The sequence below is a fragment of the Oncorhynchus keta genome, chromosome 15, assembly GCF_023373465.1.
Source record: "Oncorhynchus keta strain PuntledgeMale-10-30-2019 chromosome 15, Oket_V2, whole genome shotgun sequence".
Taxonomy (NCBI): Eukaryota; Metazoa; Chordata; class Actinopteri; order Salmoniformes; family Salmonidae; genus Oncorhynchus; species Oncorhynchus keta.
This window is the reverse complement of record NC_068435.1, coordinates 37,102,647-37,118,845: the sequence shown is the minus strand read 5'-3', so window position 1 is coordinate 37,118,845 and position 16,199 is coordinate 37,102,647. Positions and strand designations below refer to the sequence as shown.

The 16,199-nt window shown below is 43.0% G+C and overlaps 1 protein-coding gene across 11 annotated transcripts in view; it reads right to left on the bottom strand.

Annotated features, from left to right (window-relative positions):
* The window catches only part of LOC118380778 (zinc finger protein 512B-like), a 115,322-nt gene that overhangs the window by 29,542 nt on the left and 69,581 nt on the right, over window positions 1-16,199 (bottom strand). For 7 of the 11 annotated variants that reach the window (XR_008065288.1, XM_052463960.1, XM_052463962.1 and 4 more), the window contains 7 exons: window positions 12,337-12,410; window positions 12,120-12,248; window positions 11,778-11,938; window positions 11,443-11,699; window positions 5,416-5,487; window positions 4,195-4,326; window positions 3,810-3,928 (listed from right to left, as the gene is read on the bottom strand). Coding sequence is in view for 10 of the 11 variants with exons in the window: in XM_052463960.1 (XP_052319920.1) it covers window positions 3,810-3,928; window positions 4,195-4,326; window positions 5,416-5,487; window positions 11,443-11,699; window positions 11,778-11,938; window positions 12,120-12,248; window positions 12,337-12,410 (944 nt within the window). In the remaining variant the exon portion in view is untranslated. Of the gene's footprint in view, window positions 1-3,809; window positions 3,929-4,194; window positions 4,327-5,415; window positions 5,488-11,442; window positions 11,700-11,777; window positions 11,939-12,119; window positions 12,249-12,336; window positions 12,411-12,546; window positions 12,797-16,199 lie in introns of those variants that run through there. The other 4 variants (XM_052463961.1, XM_052463965.1, XM_052463969.1 and 1 more) reach the window with 2 other exon arrangements.

Genomic DNA, 16,199 nt, shown 5'->3' with positions numbered 1-16,199 from the left:
TTTCCCATGATGTCAAGCAAAGAGGCATTGAGTTTGAAGGTAGGCCTTGAAATACATCCACAGGTACACCTCCAATTGACTCAAATTATTTTAATTAGCCTATCAGAAGCTTGTAAAGCCATGACATAATTTTCTGGAATTTTCCAAGCTGTTTAAAGGCACAGTCAACTTAGTGTATGTAAACTTCTGACCCACTGGAATTGTGATACAGTGAAAAATAAGTTAAATAATCTGTCTGCAAATAATTGTTGGAAAAATGACTTGTGTCATGCAAAAAGTAGATATCCTAACCGACTTGCCAAGACTATAGTTTGTTAACAAGAAACTTGTGGAGTGGTTGAAAAACTAGTTTTAATGACTCCAACCTAAGTGTATGTAAACTTCTGACTTCAACTGTATAAAGGGACCCATGAACATTAATTTCAGATGAAGAAATGCAAATATCAGATGAAACAAATTGTATATAACATTTTGGAATGAAACATAAACCATCAAAACGTTATATATTGTTCTTATACACAGCAACATATACGGTACAGTAATATCTCCATCAAGGGCCGAGTGTCTGCAGGATCACACCTCCCTTGTACTTTATTGATCGATTCAGGTCATTGATTAGCTAGGAACCTGAGTGTCTAGGTCTTAATTGAAAGGAAATAACAGCATACACTCGGCCCTTCATGGAAAGAGTTTGACACCCCTGATCTTGATGTTGCTATAAAAACATATGGCAACTGATATTGACTCAGAGGGCATGTCAGTTTTTGTATTCAGCACAATTGTTTGAGTGGGCTAGAATCAAGAACAGATGTGGCATAGTACCAAGTATAATATTATACAGAAAATGATTCTTATTATTATTAGAGTCAACTGATATATTGGGGTTTAAGAGTTTCAACAGTGAGTATGAAACACAATCCTTTAAATAGAGGAAGTAAAGCCAGGCACTTTGTCTAGAGTGGATACACATGGTGAAGAGGGAGGCTAAAGACAGTTCACCCCAAATCACTTTGTCTAGAGTGGATACACATGGTGAAGAGGGAGGCTAAAGACAGTTCACCCCAAATCACTTTGTCTAGAGTGGATACACATGGTGAAGAGGGAGGCTACAGACAGTTCACCCCAAATCACTTTGTCTAGAGTGGATACACATGGTGAAGAGGGAGGCTAAAGACACTTCACCCCAAATCACTTTGTCTAGAGTGGATACACATGGTGAAGAGGGAGGCTAAAGACACTTCACCCCAAATCACTTTGTCTAGAGTGGATACACATGGTGATGAGGGAGGCTACAGACAGTTCACCCCAAATCACTTTGTCTAGAGTGGATACACATGGTGAAGAGGGAGGCTACAGACAGTTCACCCCAAATCACTTTGTCTAGAGTGGATACACATGGTGAAGAGGGAGGCTACAGACAGTTCACCCCAAATCACTGTGTTTAGAGTGGATACACATGGTGAAGAGGGAGGCTAAAGACACTTCACCCCAAATCACTTTGTCTAGAGTGGATACACATGGTGAAGAGGGAGGCTAAAGACAGTTCACCCCAAATCACTTTGTCTAGAGTGGATACACATGGAGAAGAGGGAGGCTACAGACAGTTCACCCCAAATCACTTTGTCTAGAGTGGATACACATGGTGAAGAGGGAGGCTACAGACAGTTCACCCCAAATCACTTTGTCTAGAGTGGATACACATGGTGAAGAGGGAGGCTAAAGACAGTTCACCCCAAATCACTTTGTCTAGAGTGGATACACATGGAGAAGAGGGAGGCTACAGACAGTTCACCCCAAATCACTTTGTCTAGAGTGGATACACATGGTGAAGAGGGAGGCTACAGACAGTTCACCCCAAATCACTTTGTCTAGAGTGGATACACATGGAGAAGAGGGAGGCTACAGACAGTTCACCCCAAATCACTTTGTCTAGAGTGGATACACATGGTGAAGAGGGAGGCTACAGACAGTTCACCCCAAATCACTTTGTCTAGAGTGGATACACATGGAGAAGAGGGAGGCTACAGACAGTTCACCCCAAATCACTTTGTCTAGAGTGGATACACATGGTGAAGAGGGAGGCTACAGACAGTTCACCCCAAATCACTTTGTCTAGAGTGGATACACATGGAGAAGAGGGAGGCTACAGACAGTTCACCCCAAATCACTTTGTCTAGAGTGGATACACATGGTGAAGAGGGAGGCTACAGACAGTTCACCCCAAATCACTTTGTCTAGAGTGGATACACATGGTGAAGAGGGAGGCTAAAGACAGTTCACCCCAAATCACTTTGTCTAGAGTGGATACACATGGTGAAGAGGGAGGCTAAAGACAGTTCACCCCAAATCACTTTGTCTAGAGTGGATACACATGGTGAAGAGGGAGGCTAAAGACAGTTCACCCCAAATCACTTTGTCTAGAGTGGATACACATGGAGAAGAGGGAGGCTAAAGACAGTTCACCCCAAATCACTTTGTCTAGAGTGGATACACATGGTGAAGAGGGAGGCTACAGACAGTTCACCCCAAATCACTTTGTCTAGAGTGGATACACATGGTGAAGAGGGAGGCTAAAGACAGTTCACCCCAAATCACTTTGTCTAGAGTGGATACACATGGTGAAGAGGGAGGCTACAGACAGTTCACCCCAAATCACTTTGTCTAGAGTGGATACACATGGTGAAGAGGGAGGCTAAAGACAGTTCACCCCAAATCACTTTGTCTAGAGTGGATACACATGGTGAAGAGGGAGGCTAAAGACAGTTCACCCCAAATCACTTTGTCTAGAGTGGATACACATGGTGAAGAGGGAGGCTACAGACAGTTCACCCCAAATCACTGTGTTTAGAGTGGATACACATGGTGAAGAGGGAGGCTAAAGACACTTCACCCCAAATCACTTTGTCTAGAGTGGATACACATGGTGAAGAGGGAGGCTACAGACAGTTCACCCCAAATCACTGTGTTTAGAGTGGATACACATGGTGAAGAGGGAGGCTACAGACAGTTCACCCCAAATCACTGTGTTTAGAGTGGATACACATGGTGAAGAGGGAGGCTAAAGACAGTTCACCCCAAATCACTGTGTCTAGAGTGGATACACATGGTGAAGAGGGAGGCTACAGACAGTTCACCCCAAATCACTTTGTCTAGAGTGGATACACATGGTGAAGAGGGAGGCTACAGACAGTTCACCCCAAATCACTTTGTCTAGAGTGGATACACATGGTGAAGAGGGAGGCTACAGACACTTCACCCCAAATCACTTTGTCTAGAGTGGATACACATGGTGAAGAGGGAGGCTACAGACACTTCACCCCAAATCACTTTGTCTAGAGTGGATACACATGGTGAAGAGGGAGGCTAAAGACACTTCACCCCAAATCACTTTGTCTAGAGTGGATACACATGGTGAAGAGGGAGGCTACAGACAGTTCACCCCAAATCACTGTGTCTAGAGTGGATACACATGGTGAAGAGGGAGGCTAAAGAGAGTTCACCCCAAATCACTTTGTCTAGAGTGGATACACATGGTGAAGAGGGAGGCTAAAGAGAGTTCACCCCAAATCACTTTGTCTAGAGTGGATACACATGGTGAAGAGGGAGGCTAAAGACAGTTCACCCCAAATCAAACTCTGTCAAATGTATTCATACTTCAGAAGTTGAACAGAGACAGTATATTGTGTGGATCCTGCTACAAGCAGTAAGATAAATATATAGGCTGTAATCTCAAATGAAAGGGAAATATTGGCACTATTTAGATGTATTTAGATTGCTGGTCCAAACACCCTCTGTTTTGATTGACTCACCTTTCGGCAGATCTCCATGTGCTTCTTGAGGCCCGAGATGGTCTTTCTGGTGATAATGGAGCAGGTAGGACAGAGCACCTCCCCCCGCTCTGAGATGGCATGCTGCCACTGGGCCTCTGCTGGAGTACCAGGAGGATATATCAATAAATCAACCAATCAATGTGACCTCTATTTAACCAGGCAAGTCAGTTAAGAACAAATTCTTATTTACAATGACGGCCTACAATCAACCAAAAAAAATCATCCAATCGATCAATACTTTATATTGTGAAAATGTATCACACAAAGTGGTCTCACGTGTGTACCAGGGAATAATTTGGGAGATGGAATTTGTCTTGTCAAAAAACATAAATTCACAAGTAGTCCAGAACAGACATATTAGTACCAGAGGTGAGGGGTGGTAGGTCTCTCCTGGAGGCTGGACCAGGGTGCTTCCTCTGGGGCTCCTCGCTGAACAGACCCCCCTCTAATCTCTTCACACGACCAGCCTTCAACTTCTCCTCTACCTTGTTCATACCTGGAACATACGGAGTGTGTGACTGTGTACCAAAGGATGTTGGTGGCACCTTAATTGGGGTGGACGGCCACGTGGTAACGGCTGGAGAAGAATAGGTGGAAAGGTATCAACAACATCAAACACATGGTTTCCATAGTTTCAATGTTTCTGATGCCATTCCATTATGCCCCCAGTAGTGTGTAAATGAGTGCATATGTGCATGGGTCAGGTTCAGTGACGTGAAAAAAGGTCATCAGAGCTCATGACACTTACAGTCAGAGTTAAAGTTCAATAGAAGCTGGAACTGGAGAGATTAAGGCCGAGCAGTATGACACCAGTATGACACCAGGAGAATGACAGAGTAATACCCTTTATTTATCAGCTGCATTTCATGGGTGTGGATGTAAAATGATAGAGAGAGGGAGGGAAAGAGAGAGAGGATGATGCTGACTAAGAGGAGTAATGCTGATTCATGAACAATAAAAATGAACAAGAGGGAGAGAGTTGTAACGAGAGATGAGGCTATGAGAAACATATAGAAAGACAGTCATGTCATGTGCAGTGTGAGTCACTGCGCTTAGAGAACAGTGGTGTTACGATAGAAAATGTGTCAGAAGGAGAGTATGAGACAGACTCACTGAGTCGTGATATGAATACCTCGACAGTTCAAACACATTAACAGAGAGAGAGGGGCCACTACCACTAAGACAAAACAAAGTGGATCGGGGACTCTCAGATGCCTACACTCTTTGAAAAAAAGGGTTCCAAAAGGTTGTTGGCTGTCCCCATAGGATAACCATTTTTGTTTCTGGGTAGAACCCTTTTTGGATCCAGGAAGAACTATTTTGGGTTCCATGTAGAACCCAATGTGGGAAGAGTTCTACGTGGAACCAAAAAGGGTTATTTATACCTAGAACCAAAAAGGGTTCTTCAAAGGGTTCTCCTATGGGGACAGTCAAAGAACCCATTTGCGGTTAGCAATCGCACCTCTTTATCTAAGAGTGTAGTCAACCAAAATGACCCAGTAGTGGTCTGGTGAGTGAGTTCCCCCTAACTTTACTTCAAGCATGAGTGAGAGAAGCTGTGAGAAGAGATAAGCCGAGGGTCTACCTTTCAGTCCGAACGTCCCCGAGATAGAGGGTTGCTCTCCAGTGAACTTCTTAGGAGTTTTCTGCTTCCGTCCTGGCTCAAGAGGAGAACAGAGAGCAATAAACCGTCAAACACATGGGCCCCCATGTCCACTTAACTTCTAACTTCACCCTCACAATGCAGCAAAAACTAGAACTCGACCGATATGGGATTTTTGAGTCAGATAGCGATTTTAGGGAGGCTGACAAGTTTTTTGCTAGGGTCATAATATTTTTATTCAGGTATAAATATTTTTTAATTGTGATTTATCAGGGGGTGCTACTTCCCGCGGATATGCCGGACAGTAACGGCATTCTTTTTGCATCAAGGATAAGTGTTCACTTTGGTGCCAGTCCAGTGTTTGCACTTAAGTAGCACAGAATGCTAGCTAACTAGGCGAACTACCTTGCTGGCTAGATAGATAGAGCCTAACTACCTTGCTGGCTAGCTAGCCAGCTAACGTTAACCTTTTGATGAGTAAGTATTAATAACGGCCCATACAGCGTGAGTTATTTTTGCACGCGGTACCATAATTCTATGCTGCTGTTCTAGAATCTGATTGTTGCATTTTTACGCTATTCTCTACACCCCTCATTGTATCAATACCGCAATGTCTACTTCATATAAGGCTTTATAAATCTTTCTTCGTATAGTAGTAGTGAGTATCTAAAGTATTATTGATAATTGTAATTATCATCTACAGTTGAAGTTGGAAGTTTACATACACCTTAGCCAAATACTCAGTTTTTCACAATTCCTGACATTTAATCCTAGTAAATATTCCCTGTTTTAGGTCAGTTAGGTTCTGCCCACAAATGTTCTATAGGATTGAGGTCAGGGCTTTGTGATGGCCACTCCAATACCTTGACATTGTTGTCCTTAAGCCACTTTGCCACAACTTTGGAAGTATACTTCGAGACATTGTCCATTTGAAAGACCATTTGCGACCAAGCTTTAACTTAACTGATGTCTTGAGATGTTGCTTCAATATATCCACATCATTTTTCTTCCTCATGATGTCGTCTATTTTGTGAAGTGCACCAGTCCCTCCTGCAGCAAAGCAGTGTCATGCACAAAGTAGATGTCCTAACAGACTTGCCAAAACTATAGTTTGTTAATCAACAAGAAATTTGTGGACTGGTTGAAAAACGATCGAAGATGAAACATGGCTGGGTCTTTCAGCATGACGATGATCCCAAACACACCACCCGGGCAACGAATGAGTGGCTTCGTAAGAAGCATTTCAATGTCTTGGAGTGGCCTAGCAAGTCTCCAGATCTCAACCCCATAGAAAATCTTTGGAGGGATTTGAAAGTCCGTGTTGCCCAGCAACAGCCCCAAAACATCACTGCTCTCGAGGAGATCTGCATGGAGGAATGGGCCAAAATACCAGCAACAGTGTGTGCAAACCTTGTGAAGACTTACAGAAAACGTTTGACCTCTGTCAATGCCAACAAAGGGTATATAACAATGTATTGAGATAAACTTTTGTTATTGTCCAAATACTTATTTTCCACCATAATTTGCAAATAAATTCATATTTTCTCATTTTGTCTGTCATAGTTGAAGTGTACCTATGAAGAAAAGTACTGGCCTCTCTCATCTTTTTAAGTGGGAGAACTTGCACAATTGGTGGCTGACTAAATACTTCCCCCCCCCCCACTGTATTCTTCATCCCATTACACTGTGTATAAGGTAGTAGTTTTGGAATTGTTAGGTTAGATTACTCGTTGGTTACTACTGCATTGTTGGAACTAGAGGCACAAGCATTTCGCTACACTCGCATTAACATCTGCTAACCATGTGTTTGTGACAAATAACATTGGATTTTTGTTGCTGTTGATTTTTTTATGTACCGGTATGTTAGCTACCTACCTAACGTTAGTAATTACATATCAAACTTGCCAGTATATTAACTATAGGCTAACTACCCAACGTTTATTGACTTGATAATTCCCATCATTCTTAGCTTAGCTAAATGGTATACTCGTTGTGCGTCCTCTATGCACATTTGGGCACTTTCGTAAATTCGCTCTGGCTATCTACTCCGATTTCAGAGCATTCTAGGCTGAGTGTACCAGAGCACAGAATAATGAATTTACCAGTACTCAACACCTGTTGAATATGACCTGTGTCAATAAATGTCGGCAAAAACATTGTTTCCAGCAGCACAGTCACCAACGCTCTGGTTAACACGAAAACTGCCTAACCTGCTCTGCTAGGGTGAGTAAAATGGTCAGAGTGTTCTCATTTGTGTCTGGAAGTATCTAGCAAGCTAGCCAACACTAGATTGGGTGCTTGACTGCAGTTGTAAGGCCAGAACGTTCAAATCAACCCTACTCCTCACCCCGAAAGTCTAGTGTGCGCTTCGGGAGCGAAACGGTCTGGATTTAAAAACTGACAACGCTCTGAATTACGGCTGGGTGTTTTACCGTATTTTATGATATACCGGTATTGATGCAGGGATCGGTTTGGGTTTTTACTTTACCTTCTATACTGGTATTTGAATGTTTGGTTTATTAACGGCGTGTGTAATGTCAATTTTTATAGTTTACTTCACTACTTGAGTCATCTCTCTCCGCTCTCTCTCTCTATGCCGCTTTCCACACAGACTTAGTCCCACCCCCGGTCACTCAAGAAGCGCATTTGACGTTACTCAACCAGGAGACACTTGCATTCAGTCTGCATGGGCAATGCAGCACATGCAACAATGTTGATGACAACAATGATGTTTCCACGTTGCTTCTTAATATAAATCCACTAGCGTTCTGTAATGACACTAGTAGTTTGTGTTTCTCACATCAGCAAACAGCTATTTTGTCTTTTCTTAGCAAGTTGCCCTAAATCTTGTGATACGCTAATTGTTAGCCGATAATAGTAATAAATAGCTAGCTAGCTAATAAATGTACTGAGTAAGAGCAAACATAGTTAGCTAATACAGCCTGATAATAACAGTGATGGTGTAGACCAAAATCAGCATGTTGTTTGTGCAACAGTATATTCAAAATCAAAGAGGAATATGCAAAGCAAGACTATGTTAGCTACATGAAGTAGCTAAGAGAAAACACGCAATGTAGCCAAAGCTTATAGGGTCTACTAGGAAATTGAGCAGTGGTGTAAAGTGCTTAAGTAAAAATTATTTCAAGTATTACTTCAGTATTTTTTGTGTTACCTGTACTTTACTATTTTTTATTGTTGACAACTTTTATTTTTACTTCACCACATTTCTAAAGAAATACTGTACTTTTTACTCCATGCATGTTCCCTGACACCTAAAAGTACTCATTACATTTTGAATGCTTAGCAGGAAAGGAAAACGGTTCAATTCACGCACTTGTCAAGAGAACATCCCTGGTCATCTGCTGCCTCTGATCTGGAGGACTCACTAAACAGAGAACATCCCTGGTCATCTGCTGCCTCTGATCTGGAGGACTCACTAAACAGAGAACATCCCTGGTCATCTGCTGCCTCTGATCTGGAGGACTCACTAAACACAAATATTTATTTTGTGAATTATGTCTGCGTATTGGAGTGTGCTCCTGGCTATCCGTAAAAAAATGTTTAAAAAATGGTGCCATTTGGTTTGCTTAATATAAGGAATTTGAAATTATTTATACTTCTACTTTTGATACTTAAGTATGTTTTATGATTTACTTTTGTTTTATGATATACATAAGTATATTTAAAACCAAATACTTTTACACAAGTAGTATTTTACTGGGTAACTTTTACTTTTACTAGTCATTTTCTATTAAGGTATCTTTACTTTTAATCAAGTATGACAAGTGGGTAGTTTTTCCAACTCTGCAATTGAGTATATGAAATGCAGACATTATAAAAGTGCTGACATTTGTTTTGGTTGAAGTTGAATTGAACAGTATAAAACAATCAGAATGGAGAAAGACTTAAAATGGCGAAATCACTTAGAATGTGTGTTGCCACCCTATGATCACTCACTACTTATAAAGGACCCTAGGATCACTCACTACTCATAAAGGACCCTAGGATCACTCACTACTCATAAAGCACCCTAGGATCACTCACTACTCATAAAGCACCCTAGGATCACTCAATACTCATAAAGCAGCCTAGGATCACTCACTACTCATAAAGCAGCCTAGGATCACTCACTACTCATAAAGCAGCCTAGGATCACTCACTACTCATAAAGCACCCTAGGATCACTCACTACTCATAAAGCACCCTAGGATCACTCACTACTCATAAAGCACCCTAGGATCACTCACTACTCATAAAGCACCCTAGGATCACTCACTACTCATAAAGCACCCTAGGATCACTCACTACTCATAAAGCACCCTAGGATCACTCGCTACTCATAAAGGACCCTAGGATCACTCACTACTCGTAAAGCACCCTAGGATCACTCCCTACTCATAAAGCACCCTAGGATCACTCACTACTCATAAAGCACCCTAGGATCACTCACTACTCATAAAGCACCCTAGGATCACTCACTACTCATAAAGCACCATAGGATCACTCACTACTCAGAAAGCACCATAGGATCGCTCACTACTCACAAAGCACCCTAGGATCACTCACTACTCAAAGCACCCTCGGATCACTCACTATTCATAAAGCACCCTCGGATCACTCACTACTCATAAAGCACCCTAAGATCACTCACTACTCACAACTTTTTTTTTATACTGTGAAATAATGTTTTGGCCTTAATCGCCCAGCCCTACTCTTATCTTATGAGCTCAGCCAATACATATTTAATTTAAGAGCACACCCAAAGTCGAAAAATATCTAACTAGTAATTTGTTGTGCTAACTAGCTAGAAAGAGGTTGCATAGCAACAGCATTAACTTCTGGTAGAGAAGTAGAGAGTGCAAAGAGCAATTACGTTCAACTGAAAGTTTGGCTACACTACAATTAGGGTGTGGAAATGTTACACCCTTTAGATATTAATTTAGAATCCTCCAATCCTCTTATGCTGTAGCCTACTCCCGACCGTTACGTTGTACAGCGCCATATTTTCCATTACATCCATCCATTCTCGGAATAGAAACACCATAATATTAATCAAATTAATTCAGCCAAATTTATTAAAAACAATCCCATATACTATGTTATTACAAAAAAGGATTTAAATTCTCTGGTCATGCCAATATGGAAGTCTACCAAATGCTTCTCAAAGATGCCCTCTGGTGGTCAAACTAGCAATAACTCGCATCAACAGAAAAAATGGATGACAAATAAATAACATGCCACAGAAATGTTGCAGCAGCCCGCAAGCCGTGCTGCAGTATGATGCAACTTTTAAAGGAGGAACCACTGTATGTTCTTACAGATTAGGCTAAAGGTTGTTGGCTCGGGAAAATATGATTTGATTGAAATAATCTAATCATATTTTTCCTCGCCAACAACCATTTAGCCAAATGATAAAACATAATTGCGAAAATGCATTACAAATCAAGGAATAACAAAAGTTGATTACATACTTTTCTTTTAGATAAGAAATGGAGCCCAGGGGTTCAATTTTTATTCATCTTATACACTTCTTCTCCTGTGTTTGCCCCCCATTTTCTGGTAAATCCCCCATAGTAATATTTCCTCCACGATACCTTCCCCCATTTCCACCCCCCATGCGCCTGAAAATCCTACACCCTCACAAACCCCACTAAAATAGTTTCAACCATTTCTGTCAACCCTGTTCAGCTTTCACACTAGAGTTAGGCTAGGCAGTAGACTTGAACTCAGCTGATGATCTGTGAGGTGATAACATTTTTATTTCCTTTGTTTCCTTTGTGATTGGTCAAATATATGCTATATATGTAATATGCTGAAAAGTGACCAAGCAAAGTTGATATTTTCTGGGCCATCTTTGATTTTGTTTATTTGCTTCTTATGCCATATATATATATATATAAAATATCTTTGGAATAAAGGCTGATATTTCTGTGGAAGGCTAATATTGGCTGATAAGATCGGTCGGACTCTAAAAAAAAGATCCAATTGGTCAACATATTTGAATCTTACTGTGCCTTGTCCTCTCATGGTCTTCATTGGGGTATGGTGGGAGTAGACTGCTCCCCTCATCTTCGCTCTCGCTGCCCCCCGGGGTGTTGGGGGAGGTGTCAGATGAGGAGGCCCGCTGCTGAGGGGGCTGGGGGTGTGGGTGCTGTTTCCTCTCTCCCCTCTGGGGGCCACACTCCCCGTTCTGGGAGGGACTAGACACCTCCTGGGTCTTTTTGACTTTGAAGAACACAGGCAACAGTGGAGTGTTCTCCATAGGCCTGGACAGAGAAGACACAATGGTACAATCTAATCCGTATGTAGGTAAGCTGTATGTCTTGTGGTGAAAATCATGTCACCTTTTCTTGGCGGTCCCCTTCACGGGGGTCTTGTGTAGTTTGGGCCCAGCCTTGGTCTCGATGGGGTGGTTCCACAGCTTGTGCTTTTGGAGGCTGACCTTAGTGGCAAACACCGCCTTACAGTCCGGACAGTCATGACTCAACCTCTCTGCTAGGGTCACCTGAGAGACATAGGAAGAAAGAGGGAGGAGGTCAAATAGAGAAGGACACATCTAAAGTACAAAATCTAATTCAACTGGTGTTATAAATAAATATATCGGACATAGTGGGGGACAGATGGAAAAGACGGAGGGGATGAGGAGGGACGATGTGGGCGAGGAGAGAGATGATGTGGTGTCTTACCCCCTGGCAGCGTTGGTAGTGGTATTTGAGACCGTAGATGCTGGGGAACTCTAACCAGCAGCCTGAGCCAGGACACGTTACCCTGGACCTCTTCTTAAACTCCTCCTTCCACTGGACCATCATGTTAGCCTGCAGAGAGGGAGATAGATGATATACACACGCCTTTCACACACTCCTACATAGGAAGTAGGGATTGGAAGGGATAGTAGATACTTACAGGGATACTCCTGAGCTCCTGCTCTTCAGGACGCCCCTTCTTCTTTCCCTCCCCTCTTTCACTACAGGGTGTACCTGAGAGAGAGATAACAGGGTTTAATCAGATAACTATTTACTGTATCATTGGTTCAATTCACAACCCACACAGCTCCCTCCTTTCACAGGCATAGAAGATAACAACCCCCCCTCAGAAAAATGTATGTTTTTGTACCAATTACTGTAGAACAATGCATAGATGGAAAACACTTGATAGTAGTGATTGGTGGAAAATCGATCCAGTTGCAATCCATGTTCAGAAGTTTGGGGTCACTTAGAAATGTCCTAGAAAGAAAAACACATTTTCTGGTCCCATAAAATAATAAATAGCTCAGTTGTGCACTGGGACCTCTCACTGCTCTTTATATTCTGGTTAGAGCCAGTTTGACTGACGAGTTTCAGAAGAAAGTTATTTGTTTCTGGCCATTTCTGGCCTAACACTCTAATCTGATGCTCCAGATACTCAACTAGTCTAAAGAAGGCCAGTTTTATTGCTTCTTTAATCAGGACAACAGTTTTCAGCTGTGCTAACATAATTGAAAACGGGTTTTCTAATGATCAATTAGACTTTTAACATGATAAACTTGGATTAGCTAACACTACGTGCCATTGGAACACAGGAGTGATGGATGCTGATAATGGGCCTATGTACGCCGATGTAGATAATCCATTAAAAATCTGCCTTTTCCAGCTACAATAGTCATTTACAACATTAACAATGTCTACACTGTATTTCTGACCAATTTGATGTTATTTTAATGGACGAAAAATGTGCTTTTCTTTCATAAACAAGGACATTTCTAAGTGACCCCAAACTTCTGAACGTCCCTGGCCATTCTCAGCCCTACTTGATAGTCTTGGTCACAGGGGCACAGATTCATTTTCACATGCTTGGAAAATACCTACTTAGCAACAGAGCAATAGTCACAAGTCAATATACAATAAACAGTGTAGGTGCAGCTATGGCAGCAGGATTAAGACTGCTTAGCTGTGTGAGTGTGTGTGCGTGTGCGTATACATGCGTGTCAGTGTGTGAGTGCAACAGCGTGTGAGTGTGTGTGTGTAAAGGCCATTTGATGAGCCAAATAAATCCATTATACATCACCACAACCTATGACAAAGCACACAGAGGATTCTCTCTCTCAACATATACCGCTAACACCACTTTCTCCTCATCTCTCTTATCCCACTCCCGACACTCTCTCTTTACCTCTCATTCCTTCTCTCTCCTTCTCTTATCCCACTCCCGACACTCTCTCTTTACCTCTCATTCCTTCTCTCTCCTTGTCTTTTCCCACTCCCGACACTCTCTTCACCTCTAATTCCTTCTCTTTTCCCACTCCCGACACTCTCTTTACCTCTCATTCCTTCTCTCTCCTTGTCTTTTCCCACTCCCTACCACCTCTCTTTTGCACGACACTCTAATTCCTTCTCTTTTCCCACTCCCGACACTCTCTTTACCTCTCATTCCTTCTCTCTCCTTTTCCCACTCTTTTTACCCACCTCCCCTTCTCTTTTCCCACACTCTCTTTACCTCTCTAGTCCATTCTTCTCTTTGCCACTCCCGACACTCTCTTTACCTCTCATTCATTCCTTCTCTTTTCCCACTCCCGACACTCTCTCTTACCTCTCATTCACTCTCTTTACCTCTCATTCCTTCTCTTTTCCCACTCCCGACACTCTCTTTACCTCTCATTCCTTCTCTTTTCCCACTCCCGACACTCTCTTTACCTCTCATTCCTCTCTCTCTCTTCTCTTTTCCCACTCCCGACACTCTCTTTTTACCTCTCATTCCTTCTCTCTCCTTCTCTTATCCCACTCCCGACACTCTCTCTTTACCTCTCATTCCTTCTCTCTTTCCTTTCCCACTCCCGTCTCTTTCCCACTCCCGACACTCTCTTTTCACCTCTCATTCCTTCTCTTTTCCCACTCCCACTCTCTCTTTACCTCTTTACCTCTCTTTACCTCCCACTCATTCCTTCCCTCTCTCCTTCTCTTTTCCCCCACTCCCGACACTCTCTACCTCTCATTCCTTCTCTTTTCCCACTCCCGACACTCTCTTTTCTCATTCCTCTCATTCCTTCTCTTTTCCCACTCCCGACACTCTCTTTACCTCTCTACCTCTCATTCCTTCTCTTTTCCCACTCCCGACACTCTCTCTTTACCTCTCATTCCTTCTCTTTTCCCACTCCCGACACTCTCTTTACCTCTCATTCCTTCTCTTTTCCCACTCCCGACACTCTCTTTACCTCTCATTCCTTCTCTCCCTCCTTCTCTTTCCCACTCCCGACACTCTCTTTTACCTCTCACCTTCTCATTCCTTCTCTTTTCCCACTCCTTTTACGACACTCTCTTTACCTCTCATTCACTTCTCTCACTCCTTCTCTTTTCTTTCCCACTCCCGGCACTCTCTCTTACCTCTCATTCCTTCTTCCTTCCCTTTCCCGACTCTCCTTTACCTCTCACCTCTCATTCCTTCTCTTTTCCCACTCCCGACACTCTCTCTTTACCTCTCATTCCTTCTCTCCTTCTCTTTTCCCACTCCCGACACTCTTCCTCTCATTCCTTCTCTTTTCCCACTCCCGACACTCTCTTTACCTCTCATTCCTTCTCTTTTCCCACTCCCGACACTCTCTCTTTCTCATTCCTCCTCTCTTTCCCACTCCCGACACTCTCTCTTTACCTCTCATTCCTTCTCATCTCCTTCTCTTTTCCCACTCCCGGCACTCTCTTTACCTCTCATTCACTCCTTCTCTTTTCCCTCATTCCTCCCCCACTCCCTCTTTACCTCTCTACATTCCTCTCATTCCTTCTCTTTTCCCACTCCCGACACTCTCTTTTACCTCTCATTCCTTCTCTTTTCCCACTCCCGACACTCTCTCTTTACCTCTCATTCCTCTCTTCCTTCTCTTTTCCCACTCCCGGCACTCTCTTTTACCTCTCATTCCTTCTCTTTTCCCACTCCCGACTCCTTTACCTTCATTCCTTCTCTTTTCCCACTCCCACTCCATTCGACTCTTTTCCCACTCTCTTACCTCTCATTCCTTCTCTTTTCCCACTCCCGACACTCTCTCTTTACCTCTCTCCTTCTCTTTCCCACTCCCGACCATTCCTTCTCTTCCTTCTCTTTTCCCACTCCCGGCACTTCTTTATTTTTACCTCTCATTCCTTCTCTTTTCCCACCCCGACACTTCCCACTCCCGACTCTCTCTTTACCTCTCATTCCCTTCTCTTTTCCCACTCCCGACACTCTCTCTTTACCCTCCATTCCTTCTCTTTTCCTTTCCCACTCCCGACACTCTCTCTTTCCTCTCATTCCTTCTCTCTCCTTCTCTTTCCCACTCCCGGCACTCTCTTTTCTCTACCTCTCATTCCTTCTCTTTTCCCACTCCCGACACTCTCTTTTAGGAACCTCTCATTCCTTCTCTTTTCCCACTCCCGACCTCTCTTTACCTTCATTCCTTCTCTTTTCCCACTCCCGACACTCTCTCTTTCCTCTCATTCCTTCTCTCATTTCTCTTTCCCACTCCCGACTCTCTCTTTACCTCTCATTCCTCTCTTCCTTCTCTTTTCCCACTCCCGACACTCTCTTTACTCTCTACCTCTCATTCCTTCTCTTTTCCCACTCCCGACACTCTCTTTTACCTCTCATTCCTTCTCTTTTCCCACTCCCGACACTCTCTCTTTTCTCCACTCCCGGCACTCTCTCTTTACCTCTCATTCCTTCTCTTTTCCCACTCCCGACACTCCTCTTTACCTCTCATTCCTTCTCTCATTCCTTCTCTTTTCCCCACTCCCGGCACTCTCTCTTCCCTCTCATTCCTCTCT